Source organism: Maylandia zebra, linkage group LG4 (assembly GCF_041146795.1).
Source record: "Maylandia zebra isolate NMK-2024a linkage group LG4, Mzebra_GT3a, whole genome shotgun sequence".
Classification (NCBI taxonomy): domain Eukaryota; kingdom Metazoa; phylum Chordata; class Actinopteri; order Cichliformes; family Cichlidae; genus Maylandia; species Maylandia zebra.
In genome coordinates, this window is record NC_135170.1 from 31,982,769 (window position 1) to 32,004,522 (window position 21,754).

General features: G+C 39.4%; 1 protein-coding gene across 2 annotated transcripts; it reads left to right on the forward strand.

Moving 5' to 3' along the window:
• Window positions 1–1,420: 1,420 nt before the first annotated feature.
• Window positions 1,421–20,830, forward strand: si:ch211-51c14.1 (protein kinase C and casein kinase substrate in neurons protein 3). 2 transcript variants are annotated; one of them, XM_004552477.5, is made up of 10 exons: window positions 1,421–1,664; window positions 4,254–4,321; window positions 10,471–10,627; window positions 10,758–10,993; window positions 13,046–13,201; window positions 14,625–14,800; window positions 15,540–15,660; window positions 15,742–15,812; window positions 15,910–15,989; window positions 17,632–20,830. In XM_004552477.5, the coding sequence occupies exons 2-10, from the start codon at window positions 4,262–4,264 to the stop codon at window positions 17,739–17,741; spliced, it is 1,167 nt and encodes a 388-aa protein (XP_004552534.1). In that variant the 5' UTR covers window positions 1,421–1,664; window positions 4,254–4,261; the 3' UTR covers window positions 17,742–20,830. The 2 variants fall into 2 exon arrangements, with proteins under 2 accessions (XP_004552534.1, XP_004552535.1); XM_004552478.4 differs by lacking the exon at window positions 1,421–1,664 and adding an exon at window positions 2,035–2,122.
• The last annotated feature ends 924 nt before the right edge of the window (window positions 20,831–21,754 follow it).

Sequence of the window (21,754 nt, forward strand, 5' to 3'; positions counted from 1 at the left end):
TCATCCCACAGTCCAAACACATGCATGGAGTTGGGCTATTTTTGAAATGTATTTGTTTGTAACTATTCCACATAGTGCACCTCACTTTTAAAGTCCCGATTTTCAGATATTTTAATGTATAAGTATTCTGAGCTTTTTTCTGCACAAAGTATTTTAAAATATTCCTCAAATACAAAAAAAAAGTTTTAAATTAAAGTTAAAAAGGATGCATGGAAGAAACAGGCGATGTTACTGAGTCACCAGTTCATTTGCATTTTGGGATGAACATGATGCAAGGATAGTTGAAAACATGCCTGAAATTTAAAAGTATGATTTTGTGGTATTATTGAAACAAGAAAATTTGCTTTGTAAGAAGAAGAGACAAGGATTCCTAAATAAATGTGATTTAGTGTTTCAGTTTTTTTTGTTTTTTGTTTTTTTTTAACTCCATGTTGCAGATATGTGCAATACATCTTGCACAAGGGAAACAGCACATGATAAACACAAAACTTTAACACACTGGGTCCTTTTAATCACTAAAACATCTTGGCTTTTTGAGGGTTAAACATATGAAGTGTACATGGTGAATACAATTGTACTGTTTGAGTGGGATCTGACATCAGGTGTTGACATTTATGTCTATTATCATTTTAATGACAGGATCTCACGGTGTTGTCATGATATCTGTCTCCTATGCTTCCACATTTGATTATAGTACTCCCAGCATAGGATTACTGTCTCCTAACAGCAGGTTGCAGCTGTGTGTAAGCACTGCAATGTACAGCTGTCTAGTTATTTACATGGCATGTTCTGGCAAGGAGAAGTTTCATGAGTTCAGCACTGCACGGGGCTTTATGTCACCAAAAGCAGCATATGTGAGTGCGGGCAAGTTTTCGTTAGAGGGCTTTGCACTCAAACAGCTCTGCCTTTAACACATAAACATGCACATATGCACACTCACACACCGGATGTATCCTCCAGCTGTGGAAGCAGGCCTACCAAATGATCCCAAGGGAAAATAGTGGGGAGCAAAAAGGGGGTTAAAGGCAAGCGCAGAGAGATGGAGTTTCCTTATCTGGCCATGCTGCTTTGTATTTCTTTTTAAAACTCTAAAAGGTGGTTACTAGGGTTATTAACTCCCAAACACACATGCCAAACATAAACTTTGGTTGGGTGACTCAGCTATTGTCTGACTCACTTAGAGATGCACACACACAGACACAAAGAAACACCTCAAACCAATGTTCTGCCACACTTCATTAACAGTGGTGTGAGGGAGGTAAAGTGACCAAATGAAAGGGAAAAAGACAAAGTAGATATTTGACGAAGAACAAGAGGAATACGCTTCCTGTAGCTGTTTTACTGAGAGAGGAGGAGAGAGAGAGTGAGAGACGTTGAGGGAGGGAGGCAAGAGGAGAAGGAGGAAGGGAGGGGGGAAAAAAGCCAACTCATCTGACACAAACAGTGGGCCAAAGAAAGGGGAAGAGCAGGAGCAACACTGTCCAACAGGGGTGGAAAAATCAAAGTTGGAGAGAGTGAGGAAGAGCATAAAGAAGACTAGACAGAGAGGGAAAGAGCCTGAGAGACTCCACACAGACTGGAGACGGGAAGAAAAAACTGTTTTAACTAGGCAAACAAAAGAAGAGAGCAGGGGGTGAATGAGAGAGGGGCCCCAGCGTTCAGAGGTAAGGAAACTATTAGCCTGCCATGGCTGAATGGATGCATTTCAGTGAGATCAGATGGAGTGACGGCGCTCCTATCTCTGCTCTGTGTTCAGTTGTTGCTATATATTTCCTCTATGCAATGCGTGTGTGTTGAGTTATGCATGACAGATGAAACGGGGACAGAGGGAGGAGTGAGTGTGTGTGCAAAAGTGCGTTCAGCATACAGGGGTGAGAGAGTTTGGTTGGATCAAAGCTCCAGATGGACTTGAACGGGCGGGCTCTGGGTTCAGCTGGTTGGGTTTTCAAGTGAAGAAGTTGGAGTTTTAGATCCATGAAGTCTGAGTTAATGCAAGATACTGATAATCAATCGCGAACCTTTTAGAATCTGGGGGGGGGGGGGTGATTTTATATCTGACATGCACATATATTATACAAAGTCTGGAGGATTCATGGTGGATATAGATTTGTGCTTGTAGGCGGTAAGTAGTAGTATATTTTTTGTGTGAAAAAGCAACCACGTGATGCATAGTTTGTGACTTAGTCAGAAAGTAAGAAGTAATGGGGTATGCCTCACTAATACCACAGACGTCACAGTGAGCTAACTGGAAATGACACTAGGGATCACTTTATTTCATCTTTATATAAATATTTCTGGAGGTTTTTAAATCTTTAGGCCAGTCCCACATTTTTAGAGGATCTCAAAATCGATTTAAGGAGTTATGAAATCACTGTTGAAAGGCGTATGTCACTAACAAAACATTCCCAGTAGATACAGAGTTGCACGGCATACTTTTCTTTTCTTTTTTTTTTAAACACATAAACTGAAGCATAATGCTGATAAACCTGAGGAGAGACATACAAGTCAGTCACAGCTAACCCAGAATGGAGGTTAAAGATTTTACTTTCCTACCAGCTTATAAGGGATTTATACATAAATCTGCTATTACACAGACACAAGTAGTGTGGTTGCAACTCTAAAACATAGTAAAAAGTATACCGTTTGTAGTAAACCGTGTAGTCACATTAATTAATATCATGACGGGAGCTACCCCACTCCCATATTTTATCTGGAAACTTGGTCATACAATGAGGAAAGCCAGAAAGCAAGAGGGAAAGGAAGTCAGGGTCAAACGGGTTAAAAGAGAGGGTATTCTTTATTTTCATGACCTCTTGCAGAGATCTGGGTTGCGTAATTTACAAGTCCTCAGTGGTGGTGATGAAGCAAACTGAGGCAGATTGAGGCCAGGAAGAGGCAGGACATTATTCTCTTAGCGGAGCATGTGATGCCCCGTGAACAGCAGGATGTTGAGGGAAGATCATTGAATCTAATTGTGAGCATAACGGAGCCATGAGGGGAGATGTCTGCAGGCAGGAAAAACAGGCCAGTCACGAAGGCTCTGTCAGGGTGGAGTTCAGCTTTTGGGTGCTTCGAGGATTTGAAGCAAAGCTGCTGTGTGCTTAAATATTTAACTGGAAAACTTTCTCTTTTTTTTGAGGTAGAACCACATGAACATAAAGTAACACTCAGCTAAGAGCATGATTACGTTCAAAGAAAGTGTGATGTTTATGGGTCAATATTAAATGAGCAAAGCGCGACTAGCATGGGAAGAAAATGAGTGTGTGATAGGATGTGCCGACCCTTAGCCCCTGTTTATTTTTGGATAGCTCATGTTTCAGAAGCTGGGAATGCTGGGAGAGGACAGTCCATGTCTGCTGGTGTTGTCAGAGCTTCTGCACTATCCCGGTCCTATTTAACGTGCACGTCAACTTCCAACGCTTAGATGGGCGTACAAAGCCTCCATATTTGATTCAGTCACTGTGTTACACCTGCTGTATAGTCTCACATGGGTCCTGACATGTGTTGAACTAGTTATTTATCTGAACAGATATGAAATGCCTTCATGTCATGGAGCCTAAAATAGCAGGAGAGAATTGATTTCCAACCCGGAGCACTTGTGCCAGTGGTGAATCATGTTGGTGCCAAGGGATTTATGGGAAGTGGTAATTTGATCAAATACATTATTATATAAAAGGGCTGATTTAATTTAGAGTTATCTCCACCCACTGAGCTATCACTAAGAGCACTGAAAAACACAACAAGGAGAAAGGGATAGCTAAATGCAGTAGACAGAGAAACAGTCCATCAAAAGTAACCAAGGAAATTGTTAAATAGATACATAAAAGTAAAAGATAAAGACTTGAAAACAGTGAATATGTAAAAATAACTAAATTTAAAATAACAGAGTGGACTGGTAATTAGCTTAAATTAATATTTGCAGCTTAAATTTATAAAAGTAAAATCCCTGTTTTATCCAGTAGTTTATCGTGTAACCATTATAACAGTGGTGTTAGTGATGTCAGGTCTGTGGGGCATGTCTGATAAAACAAGAACTCAAGTATTAAATTTTATGAAGTATCTACATTTTGTACCTGAAAATAATTTTGGCTAAACGTGTCCCTTATTTCAAACATTTGTCCCAAATACTGAAGCTGCAACAATCTAAAGCCAATAAATGAAAGGTGATAATGGCAGCTACATAAAGATCACAGTGAAAGGCAGCATGATAGAAAATATAGTCCAAACTAATCAGATATTCTTTACTTTCTCAGAAAACAGGATGTCGACCTTGCCATCAGAAAACAGCCTTGAAGATGCCTACAATCGCAGCTTCTGGATGGTATGTGTACTCAGTGTGTGTGTGTGTGCGGGGCTCTGGCTTTGTGTGTTTACATGTTTATACCTTATGATGGGACAGGGAGATATACTACACAAGATAGCTCCCCCCCGTATCTCAAGTCTGAGCGAACATGCAGCCAAAACAGTCCAGAGTTTTGTCGTTCAGGCAACACAACTTTTTAAACAAGGCTGTGTTTTCATTTTTAAGTATGAATAGTTACTCTCCGAACCGCCTCGCAAGGATTTAACACAGCTCTCGCTGAAGGCTTTTGGCTCATTGACTTATTCTATGTGTTTGTCTGGACTGAGTCTGGGGACCAAATAAAAAATGTTTTTTTCCTATAAAAACTTAATGCTTTCACAGAAAGTTATTTTCTTTGTTTTTTTTGTGCTCTTTTTTTGCATGAGACTTAACAGAATAGTTTGATATATATACTTAATATCTTGCCACCAGCTAGCCTTAGAACTATGGGAGCCATTTCACTTCCTGTTGATCCCATTGTGGAACATAACTGGCCGAAATTCAGTCTCAGGAGCAGCAGTGACAGCCCGTATGTAGCAAATGAAAATACAGCTGAAATAATTCTATGCAGCTCCTTGTAGAGGAAAAAAAAAGAAACCTGAAATGCTTGCATTCTGCTAATACATCTTAATTTGTTTGTGAAGAATTTACATCAGGACCACAAAGATGAGACGGGCGTATCCTGGATTATCCTCCTTTCTAAAACAAAATGGATTTAATGTTTTATTCAGTACGGGCTGAAATCGCTGACTGAGCCCATAAACTTATCAGAAAAGTGTTTACAGAGATCAGCTCCGAGGACTGTCTTGCCATTGAATTATATGGGACACGAGGTCTTTCTGTAGCCACAGGTATCACCCCCTGGTGCACATGAAAAAAGAAATCAGGTTTACGCACTTTCAAGCTGGCTTCACTTTTCAGACCTTGAAGCTTTCTCCATTTTTTTTCTGTCTTTGGACGTGTCACACTTTCTTAAGCACACATTTCCAAATGACAACTAAAACAGATGTTAGAAGTCAAGCCATAGCAGAAACTTCCACATGTATACACAAAGCAGCTGGCTGTGGTGATTGAAGGTGACTGCTATCAGGGGGTCTGCTGCTGCTTGATGAATAAATATAAATTGACGAGTGCTGTAAAGTATCTCATGGTGCCTCAGTGTTCCTAGTACTGACAGAAAGGCCTTACTTAGGGTTCTGGTTTGGCTGGTGCAGTTAAGCAGGTGTCTCTACCTTATGTCTGAAGTGCAGAAGCCTGAGTTTGAGTCCACTCTCTCTCCTCCTCTTTCCTTTCTACGCTTCCCTGCAAAACTGTCAAAATGAAATCTTAAGAAAGAAAGATATTAAGTTAAAAAATCATCTAAAAATGTAACTATATTTTCTGTTTCAAAACCTCCTCTCCAAAATGGGCTACACGTCCATCGGGATCCATTCAGTGCAAACTGTATCAAGAAGAAGTCTAAAAAGTTCTTGGTTATATTACATTGTTGCACTTATTCCACCAGCATCTCCAGATGTCGCTAATTAACATGTTTATTTAATCCATAAGAAAACAACAGTACGCTTAGGACACGCTGATATATTAATGATGGATGTGTCCCAGTCCCAGATCGTTTCTTTACCTGGTGCAGTGATAACGAGGCTGCAGGCTAAGTGCCGAGCTCATTTAACAGGCTGCAGCTTCACACTAAACAGAGACATCAGAGAGGTACAGAATAAAATCTGCAGCACAAAAGGAAAACAGGGATCAAGTTTAGACCTTCTGCTGCATTTTTATATACAATACAAAAGTGGCTTTTATTTCACAGCACCAACATAGACAGAATGAGAAAAATAAACAGTCTGTAGAACAGACCTGTTTCCACAAACATAAAAGATAAATCCTAAGCATTATCTCTCTCACCGAAGCCTAAATGTACACACAGCATATCGGCCATATACCCATCTCTGTGAACTACCGTACACTCTGTTTACCAGTCATAGCCCAGTTTTGCCACCATATTTTAAGGCTGTAAACATTTCAGAGTGCCTGACTGTCTAATTTGAGTGTGCTGCCGCTTTAATATTGGCTTTGTCTGCTATTGGCCTCAATTGGCTGCCCCACTTTCATCTCTCCCCTCCTGTAATTTGGAAGCCTCCTGTTGTGCTGGATGTGTTTCCAGGCCAGTTCCCGTCTGTGTCATCCTGCCGCCGTGCTCAAAGGCTGCCTGCCTGTCATTATACTGCAAACTTCAGCATTTCGGTTTTGCATTGGCAAAGCCACCTCAACTTTATACATAGTGATAACAGTCTCTGGACCCAGTGCATGTCCCTTTTAAAACATTAATGCCACAGTTATATAAAGGGATTATATATGCTATTATATGCTTTGTTATATTAAATAAGGGCATTCTGTGACACCTGCATGTCTGCTACTAAAGTAAAAATGCGATTATCACATATTTCAAACACATTTTCACTTGTTTTCAAGTAGAAAACTAAAGATTTAAGAGTTTGATTTGTAACAGACTTTCTTTTCCTTTCTAGAACAAACATTTTTGACTCGCTTTCCCTGAATCTGTCATCTGCTCTTTGCTTGAGTTGCGGTAAAGTCACTTTGGAGTATAGTCTGGAAATGTTTCTTTTATGCCATTTCATCTTTTATTAATAGTTTTACTGCCATTGCTTTCACTACCTTTTACTTATTATACATTTACTTTAAAACTTTATCACAGCTACGAAGCATCAGAGCAGCATCTACTGTGGTACTGCTACACTACTACCAGCTAATACTTTAACTTGACACACATATGCAGGTTGTGAAACATAAAATCTGGAACATGTCAATTTCATCATCCCATCCATTCATCTACATTTAAGACTAATGCAGTTCTATAATGAAAACTCGCCAGGCTTTTAACAGTTTGAATGCGATCATTTATTTATATGAGAGGTAATTTTTTTTCAGCAGAAGTCTTTAGTCATTTCCTTCGATACTGCTTTTGTTGCTTGGACTGATTCTCTAGTAGCGGATTTGCATCTGCCTCGGTTATTGGCCAACTGGGTCTCTGCAGCGTTGCCGCTGGCCTCAAACTGGATTCCTCAGCTGTTTCTGCTTAATTCGCAGACGAGTGAGGAAAGTCAGTGCAAACCACAACAGAGGCAAAAAGAAAGGAAGGATAGAGGAGGAAGGAGGAGGGCGCTTGTGTGAAACACTCCTCGTGATTAAAGCATTTAAAACTACAGTGTTTCATTAAAGGCACACTGAGGGCTCTGATTGCTTTTTTTGAAGGGTGTTAATACAGACAATGAAAAACTTTTACATTCAGGGTCTTTGTCCTTCTATGTGCAGCACTCTTTAAAGCACTCTAAACTACACTTGAACAGAAACATTAAAATGCAGGATTAGTAAACAAATCATTTGCAATTAGAATGAAAAAGAGATATATGTATGATATATGAAAAATATGAGTTAAGAAAAATGTCACATTATAATAAAGATGCATCGGTTGATTGCTTTAGTTACCTGAAGCACAAAACTGCATATTTGTTTAATGTTTGCTGCTAGCACTACTTTTCACAAACAACAACTGACCTTTCTGTTGTCCCTGCATTTAATTAACTACTAATTAAGAGTCCCATTACAGACTTTGGACATTGCAAGAAAAGGCTGTTGTTGTAACTCTAGAGGCTTATCATCTTACACTGAATTTGCCAAAGAAAATAAGTAAAGAAGCGTATTCTGTGTTACAGTATCCAAAAGTATATGACGCACTGAAAGCACGCAGACAGTTTTACTATAGTCTCTTGGAGTTATCCAAGTAAGCCATGTCTGTGATCCAACACGTACAAAACCCGTAACCAGAGCCCCAATATTGAGGTTATTAGTTACATGTGTGTTTGACAGGTAAAACATTGGCTTTAGGGACGTCTTGTTCACTCATGTCTTTTTTTTTTTGTGGTATTTACATCAACTATATTGCCTCAAGTAATTTAAAACAGCATGGCGAACAATCACACTGAAGCAGCTGTCTAAATGTGTCAGTGACAACCAGATAGAGTCTGACAGAAAGTGAAAAAGAGAGTAGGAGTCAGTGCTGAGAAGGAGCTGATGACAGCTGCCAGGAAAATTGCAGAGATTTCCAAATTCCACATCCACAAACAACACACTTGCTTCAGAGATGTTATTACATTTAGGGCCCTGCCTCTGCTGCTCTCTTGTCCTCACTCTGTCTGGCTTTTTATGGACGGGCTTCGACCGCGCCTCACACTGTGGCCGGCATTTGTGCTACCAGCGGAAACTCAGTGCCAGTGAAGTGTCACTCGTGGCACGTGGGAGGATTAGCCTTACATTGCTGCTGCAGCGTCACAGCTATGGAAGGACTATGATGGAAGGGTAGCATTTCTACCTTAATATTTTTGTCTTTTGTACTACAAAACAAAGGAATACTAAACATTCAAGAAATCACGCTTATGTGGACTTTCAGTTTCATAGGGGATGCTTTCACTTACTGAATCCAACATTTTGATTTCATGCATTAAACAGCAGCAAGAGTCTCATGTAGCAGTCATCATCTGGTCAGACAGTTTTCCATACATTATTTGTGAAAAGTAAAATAAAATTCAGTTTTCTTTTCATGTTGGTATTTTATTAAGAAGCATGTGGAAATAATTATTTTAGCTGTTTAGCTCAATTCACTCTTATCCTTGGTAGCACCCTCTGCTGTACCCCAGATTTAACTGCAGCCAACGTCTGCACAACACGATTAACAGGAAGACGGTAATGGGTGTATTTCATTTAGCTGTGGTACTGTGCATTATTCAGTGGAACTTAGTAAGACGTCATTATGACAATGATTTAGAGGATCATTTAGAGAAACACACACAAGTAAATGAAATCAATACTATATATATTTACTATACATATGTAGAGTGAATGTGTGCAGCTGGAGTCTGCTTAGCATTGCAGAAAGCTGAAGCAACTGACAGCAAACCTCCAGAAAGTTACAGTTTCTGGCTAACAAATATTCTGGCACAAAACCATTAAAACAAATCATTGTTTTAAACACAAAATGTAATTAGTGAGCTTTTGATGAGCTTTAGATGTGTTGGAGGCTTTGTTTAAAGCATGGCTTTAAACAAAGCCAAGCTTTGTTTGCAGTTCCTGAGAGCAGTCATATATTAAGGGAACAGTTAAGAGAGGGCTCAATCTTCTCACCTCTCTCTCAATGAGCTTCCACAGTATTGCAATCAAATCTCATTTTGAGTATAGATTATTAGTTGTTGCCAGGAAAATAGCTTCTGATATGTTAGTAGTGTGCAGTAAGGTTTGAACATGCAGGATCCATGGCTCCATTCAAGGGTTTGAGGGTTTAAACTGTACTAAATGTAGTTAAACAGTTACCCTTAAAATATGTGGCAAATTTATTTACAATTTAGACGAAGATTTGAATTCCCTTTTCTTGAGGACAAAATGACTTGCTGTTCAAACCTTCTGTTTACGAGGGGCAGCCAATCAGAAGACGGCTAGGTTAAAGGAAAGGGGGTGGACACAAGATTAACTGAGGGTCTGCACCAAGATCCATCATAGGTTAAATAAGGATTATTTTAAACTGTGACACATACTAAGCTACTCTAGTAGAGCCCGAGATTAAAAACATGGCGCTGGAAATGACCATAATAGGTCTGCTTTGAGTAATCTAAACAACAAAACTGAGTTACTATAAAAAACGAAGCTTCAGGCAGCGAATATTTGCCCTAATATTTCTACTTATAATATTAGTCTATTTTTAATATGTTACTAGTATTACAAATTAGAAGCAGTAGTAGTAACAAGCAACAGTAGCAGTGTGCTTGTAATACCAGTTGGAGTAATCTTTTTGTTTGTGTTATTCAGTTTTGGGTCTCCATATTTCCAAGAATACACCGAACAAATGTACCGTTTTGGATTCTCTGGCACTGAAATAATAAAACTAAAGAAAAGAAACTGAATCACTGAACACTGGAACATTTTTTGTTAACTTCTAACTTTTTAAAGCCAAAAAATTAAAAGACTTAGAGTTTAAAGCATCAAATCAATTTAACCTTCCATCCACTTCATGTGTTTATGATGTGGAAAGCAAATCTTCCTCTCTCTTTGTGTCCTGGCAGCCTGGGAACTATCAGCGCACTGCGAAGCGAACAGAAGATGCTTTCCAGGCCTGTAATGACATAGTGGCATGTTTCCAAGAGAGAGCGCGCGTGGAGAGGCAGTACGCCCAGCAGCTCAGTGAATGGAGCAACAAGTGGAAGCCGGTGGTGGACTCTAGTAAGATCAGTAACCGCAACACATAATGAACGTGGAAATGATCTTATTTCTAAATCATGTCCCAATTATTACTGAAATACAACAGTAATTTTAATGGTGTGTCATCTTCTTCTCCTCCTCCCTCCCTCAGGTCCTCTATATGGCTCTCTTATGAAGGCTTGGCAGTGTTTTCTGTCCTCCGCCGACAGGCTTGCCGCCCTACATGCCACCATCTGTCGCTCCCTGGTGTCGGAGGATGGGGACCGGGTCAGGACCTGGCAGAAGGACACCTTCCACAAGAAGTTATTTGGGGGTTTCAAGGAGTCCCACGACATTGAGACGGGGTTTGCACGTGCTCAGAAGCCGTGGGCCAAACGACTTAAAAAGGTCAGATTTTTTTTCCAGATTTGTTTATGGTAGTTACACATCGTCATATTAATTAAAAGCTTTTGTCTGATCTCAGTCACTGAGCTGTGTACAAAGATATAAAATGCCACGTTAAAGTTAGTTTAGTATGTTGTGAAGCAATAAATTACATACTGAGGCAGCCACTAAAGTACAGTTTGTCTTGGCGCTTGTGGCAGCTGTTATTTGTCACACTGCTTTGATTGGGATAATCTTTGAACAATATGTTCTTATTTTTCTTTTTTCTGCACACATGCTTTTTGCCTCTTTGAGCACTTTGTTTTAGAAGCAGTTTCAAAACGTACAGTATTATTTTACATTTAATTAAGCTCTTCCCAAATTCAGTCTTAAAAAATAAAGAATTTGTTTTTACTGATATGTAAATTAACAATAAACTTGCAGCCTGGAGGCTTTTGAAGACCGCTACCATCTTACTCACTCACTCACATTTTTACTTAATCAACATTTTGACCATTTGGCTGTAGCTCAGGTGGCAGAGCCGATCAGCCACTAACCAGAAGGTCGGTGGTTCGATCGTAGGCTGCTCCTTGTCTGCATGCCAAATATCCTTGGGCAAGATACTAACCCCACGTTGCTCTCCGAAGCATCCATCGGAGTGCGAATGTGTATGAATGTTACTTAGAAAGCATCTAGAAAAATGTGCTGGTGTGAATGGGTGAATGCACAAGTTGTGTGAAGCGCTTTGAGTGCTCAGAAGAGTAGAAAAGCGCTATATAAGAACCAGTTCATTTACCATTTTGAAATTATTTCTCATTTAATGAAATCTTTAATGAAATAAGCTTCACCGATGCAATATTTTCCTTCCTGATTTTGAGAGATAAAAGTGGAGTGTAGTTCTCGCGCTCCAGCAGCAATACACCTGTTCCTAAAGAAAAACGTAGCTAATATTTTTTTTTCAATTTAATTTAGTTTTTCTAGTGGTTAAAACCCCAAAGTGATCAGAGAGGTTGAAGTCATGTGTTTTTGTTTTAGATTTCTAAAGATTTAGCAACCACATTAGCTTCATTTATCAGACCTGAGAGGCTACGCACATGTTTTATTAGCAGTGTAACTGTTGATAATATATAAAATGAGGATGTAGCCATCTTGAGATTACACATTGGTTTTGAACTCTGCATTTTGAAGCCATAATGTCAGCTGCCATGTTGTTGTTGCACTTTATATGAGTAAAAGGATGCTAAGTAATCAGTGAATGCTAGCATGTTTGGTTCGCAAGTTGCATTCATAAACTGATAAACTACCCAGGTGCAACACACACTAGTTGAACATTTTACCATGGAAGTCTGTGGAGATTCACTCACTCTCGTGAAGCCAGCCTCAAGTGGTCACCAGAGGAACTACAGTTTTTGCTACTTCCTGCTTAACTTCATTTTGCTTAGCTTCTCTGGAGGTTTACTCTGGAGTCTAACTTAGTGCTAGTGGAGTCCATGTAAAGTCTCTGTAACCACTAGAGGGCATCAATACATCTTTTATATACAGTCCATGGCTTCACAGCTCCACTCCAGACAGCTCTGGTCATCATGACATTTTAATGTTCGCTTCTGGGAGCCTTTTCTCTGTGACATTCCCAAGCCTTATTTTGTGCCAGTGCCAGAAACCCAGTTCTCAAGAGTGTTTGTGTTCTGATGCAATGAGCCACTTGAATCTGTACCTTACAGTGAAATGAGAGCAGCAAGGGACATGCATCAAAAATATAATTTTGCCTCAAAAGACGAGCCCTTAGGGGATCAATTTTTCATATATACTAGAAGTGACTGTGGCATCGCAGATGGTTTCTCATTAAGTAAATGGCCTCAATTCAAATACTATATTTAGAAAACAGGAAGCTAATGCACTGCTATTTCAAAATGAATTTATTCAGTAATGTGCTTTTCAGAGTCAGGTGCATCTTAGCTTAAGTGCCTCTGAAGTGCCTGTAAGTGAATTGGTGTTAGTGTAATCGGTGTATTTCTATCCCTATCTATTGTGCATTGACTCCATATAGTCAGTCTGTGCTTTGGTTTGCATCCACAGCTGGATAAAGCAAGAAGAGCATACCATAAAGTGAGCCGTAAAGAGCAGGTAGCCAGAGAGCGAGAGGCACACGCTCAGGGAAACCCGGACGTCTCCATAGACAAACAGAAGAAGATCCAGGAGGAGAGAGAAGTGGCTCAACAGGAGGCCGAGAAGGTGCACACCACATGTCACTGCTTTCTTATTTTTTTCCTTATTTTTTTAATTTTGTTTTCTTGAACTTTCTGTAAGTTTTGTCTTACGTGCACTGTGGAGTTTCTGGCCACGGAGCATTAAAAAAAAATACTATTGCATAATTATTAATTAATTAAAACAGGTGAAGCATGAATGATGAGTTAAGGAATCTCACTTTGGAACATGAGTAGATCCGTACCTTACCACTGATGCTCGGTGGAAGGGTGCCTGTTACAATCCTGGTTTACCAGGAGAAAGGGGAGTGACATTAATAAACCACAGGGAAAAGGTTTAGTGACTGTTAAGTAGGTTATTGTGTTCCTTTATGGTTTTAAACTAATAAATCAGAGGGCATGTGGATGCAACTCCACATGCTAAGTATGTAATATCTGTATTCTAGTTATCAAAAGCAAAGAAATTAATTACACGTCTTACTAGCCTGTCCAAAGCAAACGTTAGAGAGAAAAGAAAGACCCTTATTACTAGTATTTCTAATAAAAGGAATCTAACTGTGTGGTGAACAATAAGTAGAAGTACTGTTACCTTTCCTAATTTACAAATCCCCCAAGTGGAGAGCAAAACAAGCAGGTTGATGAATCAGAACCTAGCAGGCGTAAACCCTTCACTATAAATTACGTGACCAAAGTACAAGTGACCATTCCAAACATGGAAAAGACTGCTCCCTGGCCTGACAGCCCCTTTTAAAGCAGCTGCAATAATTAGCCCCGCTGCGGTTGGAGTACGGCGCCAGATGAATCAAAGTGGCAGCAGGTAAAACACAGAAGGAGCAAACAATTGAGGAAGGCAGGATGACGGACAGGTGCCGGCACCAATCAGCAGCATAGTTAGTCTCCAGAGTAGCGCAGAAAACAGTCAAATTATACAAACGGGACAGAGTGGAGCGACCAAGGAGTGCAAGAGTGCTGGAAATGTTTCGTGTGGTTTAAATCAGTCATCTTCATATCCTCTCACAAGTTTATGACGTGGTTTCTGCTGTTGTACTGTAATAATGTCTACTTCACAGGAAACCTGTGATGTCAGCACTGGGGTGAAGCGTTATATCAAGTTAAAATTCATTACCAGTTGTGACTGCATAGTCTATGGGAGGTTAAATGTTGCAATTTTTTGCTTTGTTAATATTTTTATATCAGTTAATCACCTGACTGAACCTGGTGAAATCATTTTGAAATGGTTTTGTTTATCTTGGCGAGCTAGCTTCAGTTTATCAAAGTTTTTTCTTAGAAGACTGTTGTTGAAGTTCTTTGTTTCGCATGTTTTTAGTGGGATGAAATGTTTTGTGTAAGACATTCGACACACATTTAATACAATTTTTGTTTTGCTTTTTTGACAGTTAGATTTCCACCGCTCAAGTTTTATTTGCCAATTTGGTTTGAAATACTTTCAGGTCCGTGCCCGCTACGAGAAGGTCCTGGAGGAGGTGAACAACTATGCTCCTCGCTACATGGAGGAGATGGAGTCCGTCTTTGACCAATCACAGGAGGAGGAGCGCAAGAGGATTGTATTTCTCAAACAGGCTTTCCTCTCCATCCACAAACACCTGGACATTACCAACAATGAGAGGTGAAGCACGGTGCTTTGTACGTGTGCGGTGTTGAGAAAAGGTGCTGCTGCCGCTGCTGATTAGAGGATTGATGTATTTGATTAAACAAGTAGCACAGATTCGTCTTATGTGTGAACCCTGCAGCTTGTGTCGGGCTGTCTTTAGAGTTAAGTATGTTGAAATCAATAATTTGACTTAATTTACCTCTAATTAAAAGCTATACCACTACATATTAGCACATCACCGACTCTCTTCTACTCTGATAAAGGAAATATTGGATACGATGGCAACTTAATTACTTTATAAAAATGAGCCAAAGCCACAGGGAGAGGAGAGAAATTATATACACTATTAATCTGCTTAATTTGGGGGGAACACTTAACTTAAAGTGTCCCGGATTGCAGTGTAAGTGAATTAAGTATGTTTTTAATTATATAATCATCAGTATCCAGAGTACACATAAAATTTGTAACATATATTCCACATCATTGGGTTTCTTATAGCATGGTGTTTATTAAGTACTATGAGACATACTATACCTAAAGGACACAGGGTATTTCCAGCAGTGTGAACCTCTCTGAAGCTAAATGTGAGAAAAGAGCTGTGGAAAATATCCAAAATTCACACGAGACAGCACGACTGTTTTTGATAAGTAGGACTATTAGAGGAGAGATGATCTCTTCCAGCAAAATTTTAGGAACGGATCAGCATAGATTAAAATCAAATTTGAGATTTTTGTGTTTATCTCTCGGCATTTAGTGTGCGGGCCGTGTACAATGAGCTCCACAACACACTGATGGCCATCGATGAGCAAGAGGACCTTCGTTGGTGGAAAAACACCCACGGCCCGGGCATGCCAACTGACTGGCCTCACTTCCAGGTATTTCCCTTTATTTTCCAGCATTTTAAGTTTAACTCTGTGCACTTTATTTTAGTTACTTATATTCCAATGTTTTTTCAGGAATGGACACCTGAAAAGAAAAGCAAAAAAGGGAAAAAAGAAGTGGAAAAATCAGGAACAATAGAGAAGAGGTGAGGATATTATTCCGAACGGGAACTGTTAATGTTGTCTAGCTTTTTTTGAAGCAATCAAAGATTAATCTCTTTCTTCTCTTTTTTCCACTGACAGCGTGATGATCGGGGGAGTGAAAGTAAGAGCTCTGTATGATTACGTCGGCCAGGAGACAGATGAGCTGTCCTTTAAAGCAGGTAAACACTGTAAGATGAATGACGTCACTGTGAACTCAGCCGCGTCTCTGTATATTCATATTTTGAAGCCTCAGATTTGGCTTTAAGGCTGCAGTCATGTTTTTGGAGCTAGAATGTGGACCATATTTGGAGGAGAGGGAGCAGGGCTCACATAAATACTTTCCTGCCTAGTGTATGGGCTCAGTCACACATTCTGGCTCACACTGAATACAAAATTAAGTCCATACCATATTTCAAAGTGGAGGATTAGCTGTCGTATGAAACCGCACACTCATTGGCTCGCAAACTTTCAATTCCAATGGGGTAGCCAGTCAGAACTGACCCTCTGTTAGGTTTTTGCATCCTATATGGTCAACAGCAGAAAAGCTTTTCTCAGTGACCTGAAGCTGTCATTCAAAGAGGCCACATTGCTACATTAATGTCGAGTCAAGCCATTTATTTGTACTGTACATCAAAAAAAATAACCGGTAACAATCCAAGTATACAAAAGTATATGAAATATACAGAGACCAGCAGTGCCGACGTATTTTGGTCTCAATGTTTTAAGTTGATTTTAAGTTTTTAGATTCTTTTTCTCACAGTTTTTGATTATTGTTGGGTTCCTGTTTCACATCTTTATTATCCTAGTATAGTGCGCCTTATTTGGTTCCTGTTTCTAGTTCACGATCATTCTGGTAATGAGTTTCAGCATTGTTTTGTTTCATGTCTTGGTTGCTATTCGTTGCAGTTATACTTCGCAGTTCCTTCCTCTATCTCATCTTTCTGTTAGTGTCTGCACCACATTTTTCAGGTCTGGTCTGATTTTAGTGTGTCTTTTGGTTGTTTTCTTTTTATATGTTGAAGGCTGTGTTCCTTTCATGCCTTGCATTATTTTTACTTTTTCCTTTAGTGATTCTTTTCATCTGTGTCTCAATCCCAAGGGTCTTCCTCTTTTTTTTTTTTTTTTTTGTTACTCTTTAAGTTTTCCCAGATTATTTGATAGCTTTTGTACATTTTGATTAGTTGCCCTTATTTACCCATCTTGCCTTCTCTGAACTTTAGTATATCAGCTTGAAAATAAAGCTAGAAACATATTTATGTATCGATTGCAACTTTATCGGTGAATCTTTGGGTATTAGCTTTTGAAGGCTGCCTCAAGTGGCCGTTAGAGAAACTGCACTTTGGTGCCTTACTTGCTGAAAGCAGCTTTATTTCAAATGTACTACGACTATTATTACATGAAATTACTAAGCAGAATGGTTTGAATCATTGATTTTACAGTTAAATAAAATATATGTTTAAACTGTTATAGGCTCTTTTTTATGGTTGCTGGCCTGACAAAACAAATAAGGGTTATAAGGCTTCGCTCACCCCAACTGTTTGCAGAAGACGGCCGCCCCTCCCTGAGCCTGGTTCTGCCAGAGGTTTCTTCCTGTTAAAAAAGGAGTTTTTCCTTCCCACTGTCGCCAAAGTGCTCATATGGGGTCATATGATTTTTGGGTTTTTCCTCTGTATGTGTTATTGTAGGGTCTACCTTACAATATAAAGCACCTTGAGGTGACTGTTATATATAAATAATATTGAATTGAATTGATGTTTAAAAAAATGTTGCAATAGTTTTAAAAAACAAATACAGAAATTAATTTTCTCTTCCTCCCTCCAGGTGAAGAGTTTCTAAAGATCGAGGATGAGGATGACCAAGGATGGTGTCGAGGGAAGAAGGATGATGGGTGGGAGGGGCTTTACCCAGCCAACTACGTGGAGGTGGTGTAGTTACCTGAATGTGAAAGATCTTTGTTATATCAAATACCACATGACAGCCTGAGTAAATATATAAACATCTAAAAAACACAAAATCAGTGCTGTAAAAGTCCACATAAAGTAGCTGTTAGCCAAAGAAGCGTGTCAGCACAAGACGATGGAGATTTTGACATACAGAGATTTTTAAAAGTGCCCAGGTTTGTAATCTCTTGAAGGACTTTTGATATATGTTTTAATATACACACTATGCATAGACCACTTGTATTGAAGCCATATAAATAAACAATGCTTTAATGTAAAGAAAGAAATAACATGCTGGAGTATAACGGTACACAGTTATTTGGTGCTGGAGTCAGTGGTGTAGCCAGAACATTTTAAAGGGGTGGCCAAGCTAAGACCATTACATCCATCGTCACATGGATTTTTATTTTTCCTGCATGGAAAATCACTGCAGGTCAGAGAATGTATGAGTATGTTTGTACATAGCCCTTTAATAGGTGTCATTATTGGTTATGTGGGGTGGCCACAGGGCTAGTCTACAGCAGCCATCTCCTGCCATCCCTTGGCTTATCCCTTGAATAAAATGTGTGTGGGACTGCTATTTTCTTTAAGCTGTTTTTAAGCCTCGTGCAATTAAAATGCTCACAAAGCCTCACAATATATGAAGAAAGCGTTGCTAAAACTGTGATTATAATTATTCCGAAGCAGCCGTACAGTTGGAGTCAGCCTAATAGATGCAGAAAGCCATGTCGACTGTATTTCTCTTCTGTTTTTGTGGTTTAAAGGAACAGAAAGTCATTAGGAATCCTGTATAACCCTCAGTTAGCCAACAGTGAAGCTGTTTTACCCACACCAGCATCCACTCACACCCCACAAAGTCCAATGCTGTCTTAGTTCATACCGAGTTGACTTAAATCAGCTTTCATCACTATTTTCCTATTAAGAATTTATTGCTTGACTATTTGTATGCGAAAGAGATTGAACCCAGTGGCAAACCCAGAAGAGAATCCAGAGAATATTCAAGCAACTCTTAATATTTCACCTCGCTGGTTTTACTCTTTCGGGCTCACAGCTTTACAGTTTTGGTTCACTCTTACTCAAGCTGAGAAAATGCTCTTAAAATCCACTCAATGTGACCTTAGCAGCACCAGCTACAGCAGACAAACAGACACACCAAATATTTCCAACAAGGCTAAAAACACAACTAAATGTTTTTATATTGCTTCAAATGTGTTTATCAATTTGCAGCTGTTCATCATTTTGAAATTCTTATTGCTTGTCCTTTTCTGCCCAGCCTCTGCATCAGTGAGGGAAATGCTTGCAGTCAGGGTTGCCATATACTCTTTGTGAAGGCAACACGATCACTACTAGTTTGTTTCCACTGACCCCAATCAGTCAGTCCAAGTTTAACACCCTGCGCTGGAATGACACTGCAGTTTAAGAAACAGTTTATGGTGTAATATTTCTTCACCAGTATTGTACCTGCTAAACTGAACCAGTAACTGTTAGAGGTCTGTTAACACGTATTACATTAAAAACAAGCAGGTATATTAAACTGCAGGTTATTATAAAACACACTTATTTTTCACGCCTTGTTACAAAATATGATGAAGGCTGAAAAACAGATTTAATAACACGCTGACATAAACAACAAAACTTCCTAGCTGGGCCTTGTTAGCATACATTGCATTCTATTTTTACACACTCCCTAAATTTTGTATTCCTACGCTTTGTTATTCATTATCACTCACACAGCATATAAACAGGACAGCTTTACAGTCATTAGAAGCCATATTTTGGGATAGTGGGTCAGCCAGTGGCTTGTGGGCTTTCACAAAAGACATTGTGCAAGGCTGGGCCCGAGCTATTTTAGCAACTAAAATGTCTGAGTGGGGTTATTTAATACCCCGTTATGTTTATTCAGGACTACTTCATTTCTATTTGTGTTTGTTATACCTGCTTATTCCTCTACTTGTGATAGATTTTCCAGTGTTAACACGAGCTGTTTTCATTGTCACTTTGGGCATTAAGTATCTGCAAAGAACATCGCAATGTAGAAAAACCTGTAATGGATTGGAATGGAAATCATGGATTGCAGGGATCATACATATGACTTCACACAACTATCAGTTACCTCTTGCACATCAATGTGCCACCTCATGTAAAACACCATAAGACTGTGGGAGAGGTTCAGTTCAGCTTTATCATATATCGCCAAATCACAACAAATTCCCCTTTTTATTTTGTAAGATAAAGACCCGACTATGGTACAGAGGTGAAAGTTCATTATAGGAAACATTTTAGCAGATAAATATACACAACTTCAAACAGATACAAATGTAAAGATCTGTAGAGCAATTGAGAGAACAGAAAACTGCCCAACTAGCTATGTGATCCAACCTGCATACAAGAAGTAAATCTGTTTCCAAGAAAGCCTTTTTTCACCTCACCTGCCTGCTGCTGGCTGCCTGCCTCATTTTTAAGTTCAAATTTGTTCAACTCTGCAGCACAAGTAATCGAAAATATTAGGTTTAGATGTGAAAGCGCCTTTGCACTGAACCTCGGAGTCCCCTCCTGGTTAGAAGGCCTTTCAAAGTTTAGCAACTCTATCACGAAAATCATAAATGAGGTGCATGAAGATCAAAGAGGAAAAGTGCTTAAAGATGAAGTCCATTCATAATTTAAAAATTTTGATGTTGCACCTTTAGTTAAAGGTGCAACATCCAGGTGAGCCCTATTATCTGTCATTATGGTTCACAATGATCTTTGCTATGGGACTAAAGTCATTAAAGCATCGAGTTGCTTTTAGAAAAGGAGAAAATGTCATGGGGAATAGTAATATTTCTTAGCATGTCACACTGTTCCTTCTGGGTAACTCCTGGGGAACAGTTAGTCTTTCTGTCTGTCTGTAATATCTAATCTTCTGTTATTAGATTGTAACTATCACAGAGAGCATCTTTACCAAAGTGAGGAACGTGCTGGGTTTGCCTATTATAGTATCTCTATATGTGCTGTTGCTGTGTGTCATTCTTTGTCATGTAAATGTATGACCTTTCAAATCCCCTGTCTTTTTAAAATAAAAACCGAACCTGTTACACAAACAAAAGAAGCGTTATTAGATGTGGGATGGAAAGTGTGTGTTGTGTGAGACAGAGAAAAAGAGTCATTAGTGTGTGTTATGAATCACTATGACATCACCCCCTGGAGTCCCACAGTCCTCCCTGTGGATGTTATTACATGTACACACACACACACACTCTCACACACACACACACACACACACACACACGCGCGCGCACACACACACACACACACACAGTCATTTTTAAGTCTTGTGTCCATGTCAAGAGAGCTGTGTCCAGGTCAAACGCTGCTCTTTATCTCGATGACTCCTCTGCAGCGTCAGATGTATTCTTACATCAGCTCATGGCCGCCAGCCAAGAAAACTACCTCACCCTGATGTTTATGTTTAAGCTGGCCAATAGCAAAACGTGAAAATGATAAGACTGAGCATTGTTACACTCCTCACTCTCACACTGTTTTGCCTTGAATACAAGCAGGGGAGGATAGTGGCACGTCTGTTTCCATAGCAGTAATGGAGATAATGATGTCACCCTAGTAGGAATTTCCTTCTGCGTTCATACCTGATGACAGTTTGGTTGCTTGCAGCAAATACACACTGATCTTTAGTCACGGACGATCTCACATGAGCTCTGACACTCTTTTTCTACAGTTTGCCAGTGCTTTTTGAAATGGTACAAACTTCAAATAAAACCAAGCATAAGGTATGCTGAAAAGGGCTGTGATGGATTTCATCTGGGATTTTGATAGTCACAGAAAAGCAGCTGCATTAGCAAACAAAAGGCATGAGTAGAAGAAAGTCTTCAAAGCTCCAATCTTGTTTTAATTTGGCATTTGGGCGCAGCAAAAAGAAGCTGTGAACACTGACAGACTGGTAATCTGATGCTAAACACTTTGTTTGCAGCAGCTACAGTCCAAGATCATTATTCATTCATTTTAATAGC

Excerpts from the sequence above, each read along its gene's own strand:
- si:ch211-51c14.1 (XM_004552477.5), top strand. The coding sequence starts at position 4,262 with ATGTCGACCTTGCCATCAGAAAACAGCCTTGAAGATGCCTACAATCGC. Across the intron at positions 4,322-10,470 it reads ACAATCGCAGCTTCTGGATG|CCTGGGAACTATCAGCGCAC; the intron begins GTATGTGTACTC and ends GTGTCCTGGCAG. Across the intron at positions 15,813-15,909 it reads TCAGGAACAATAGAGAAGAG|CGTGATGATCGGGGGAGTGA; the intron begins GTGAGGATATTA and ends TTCCACTGACAG.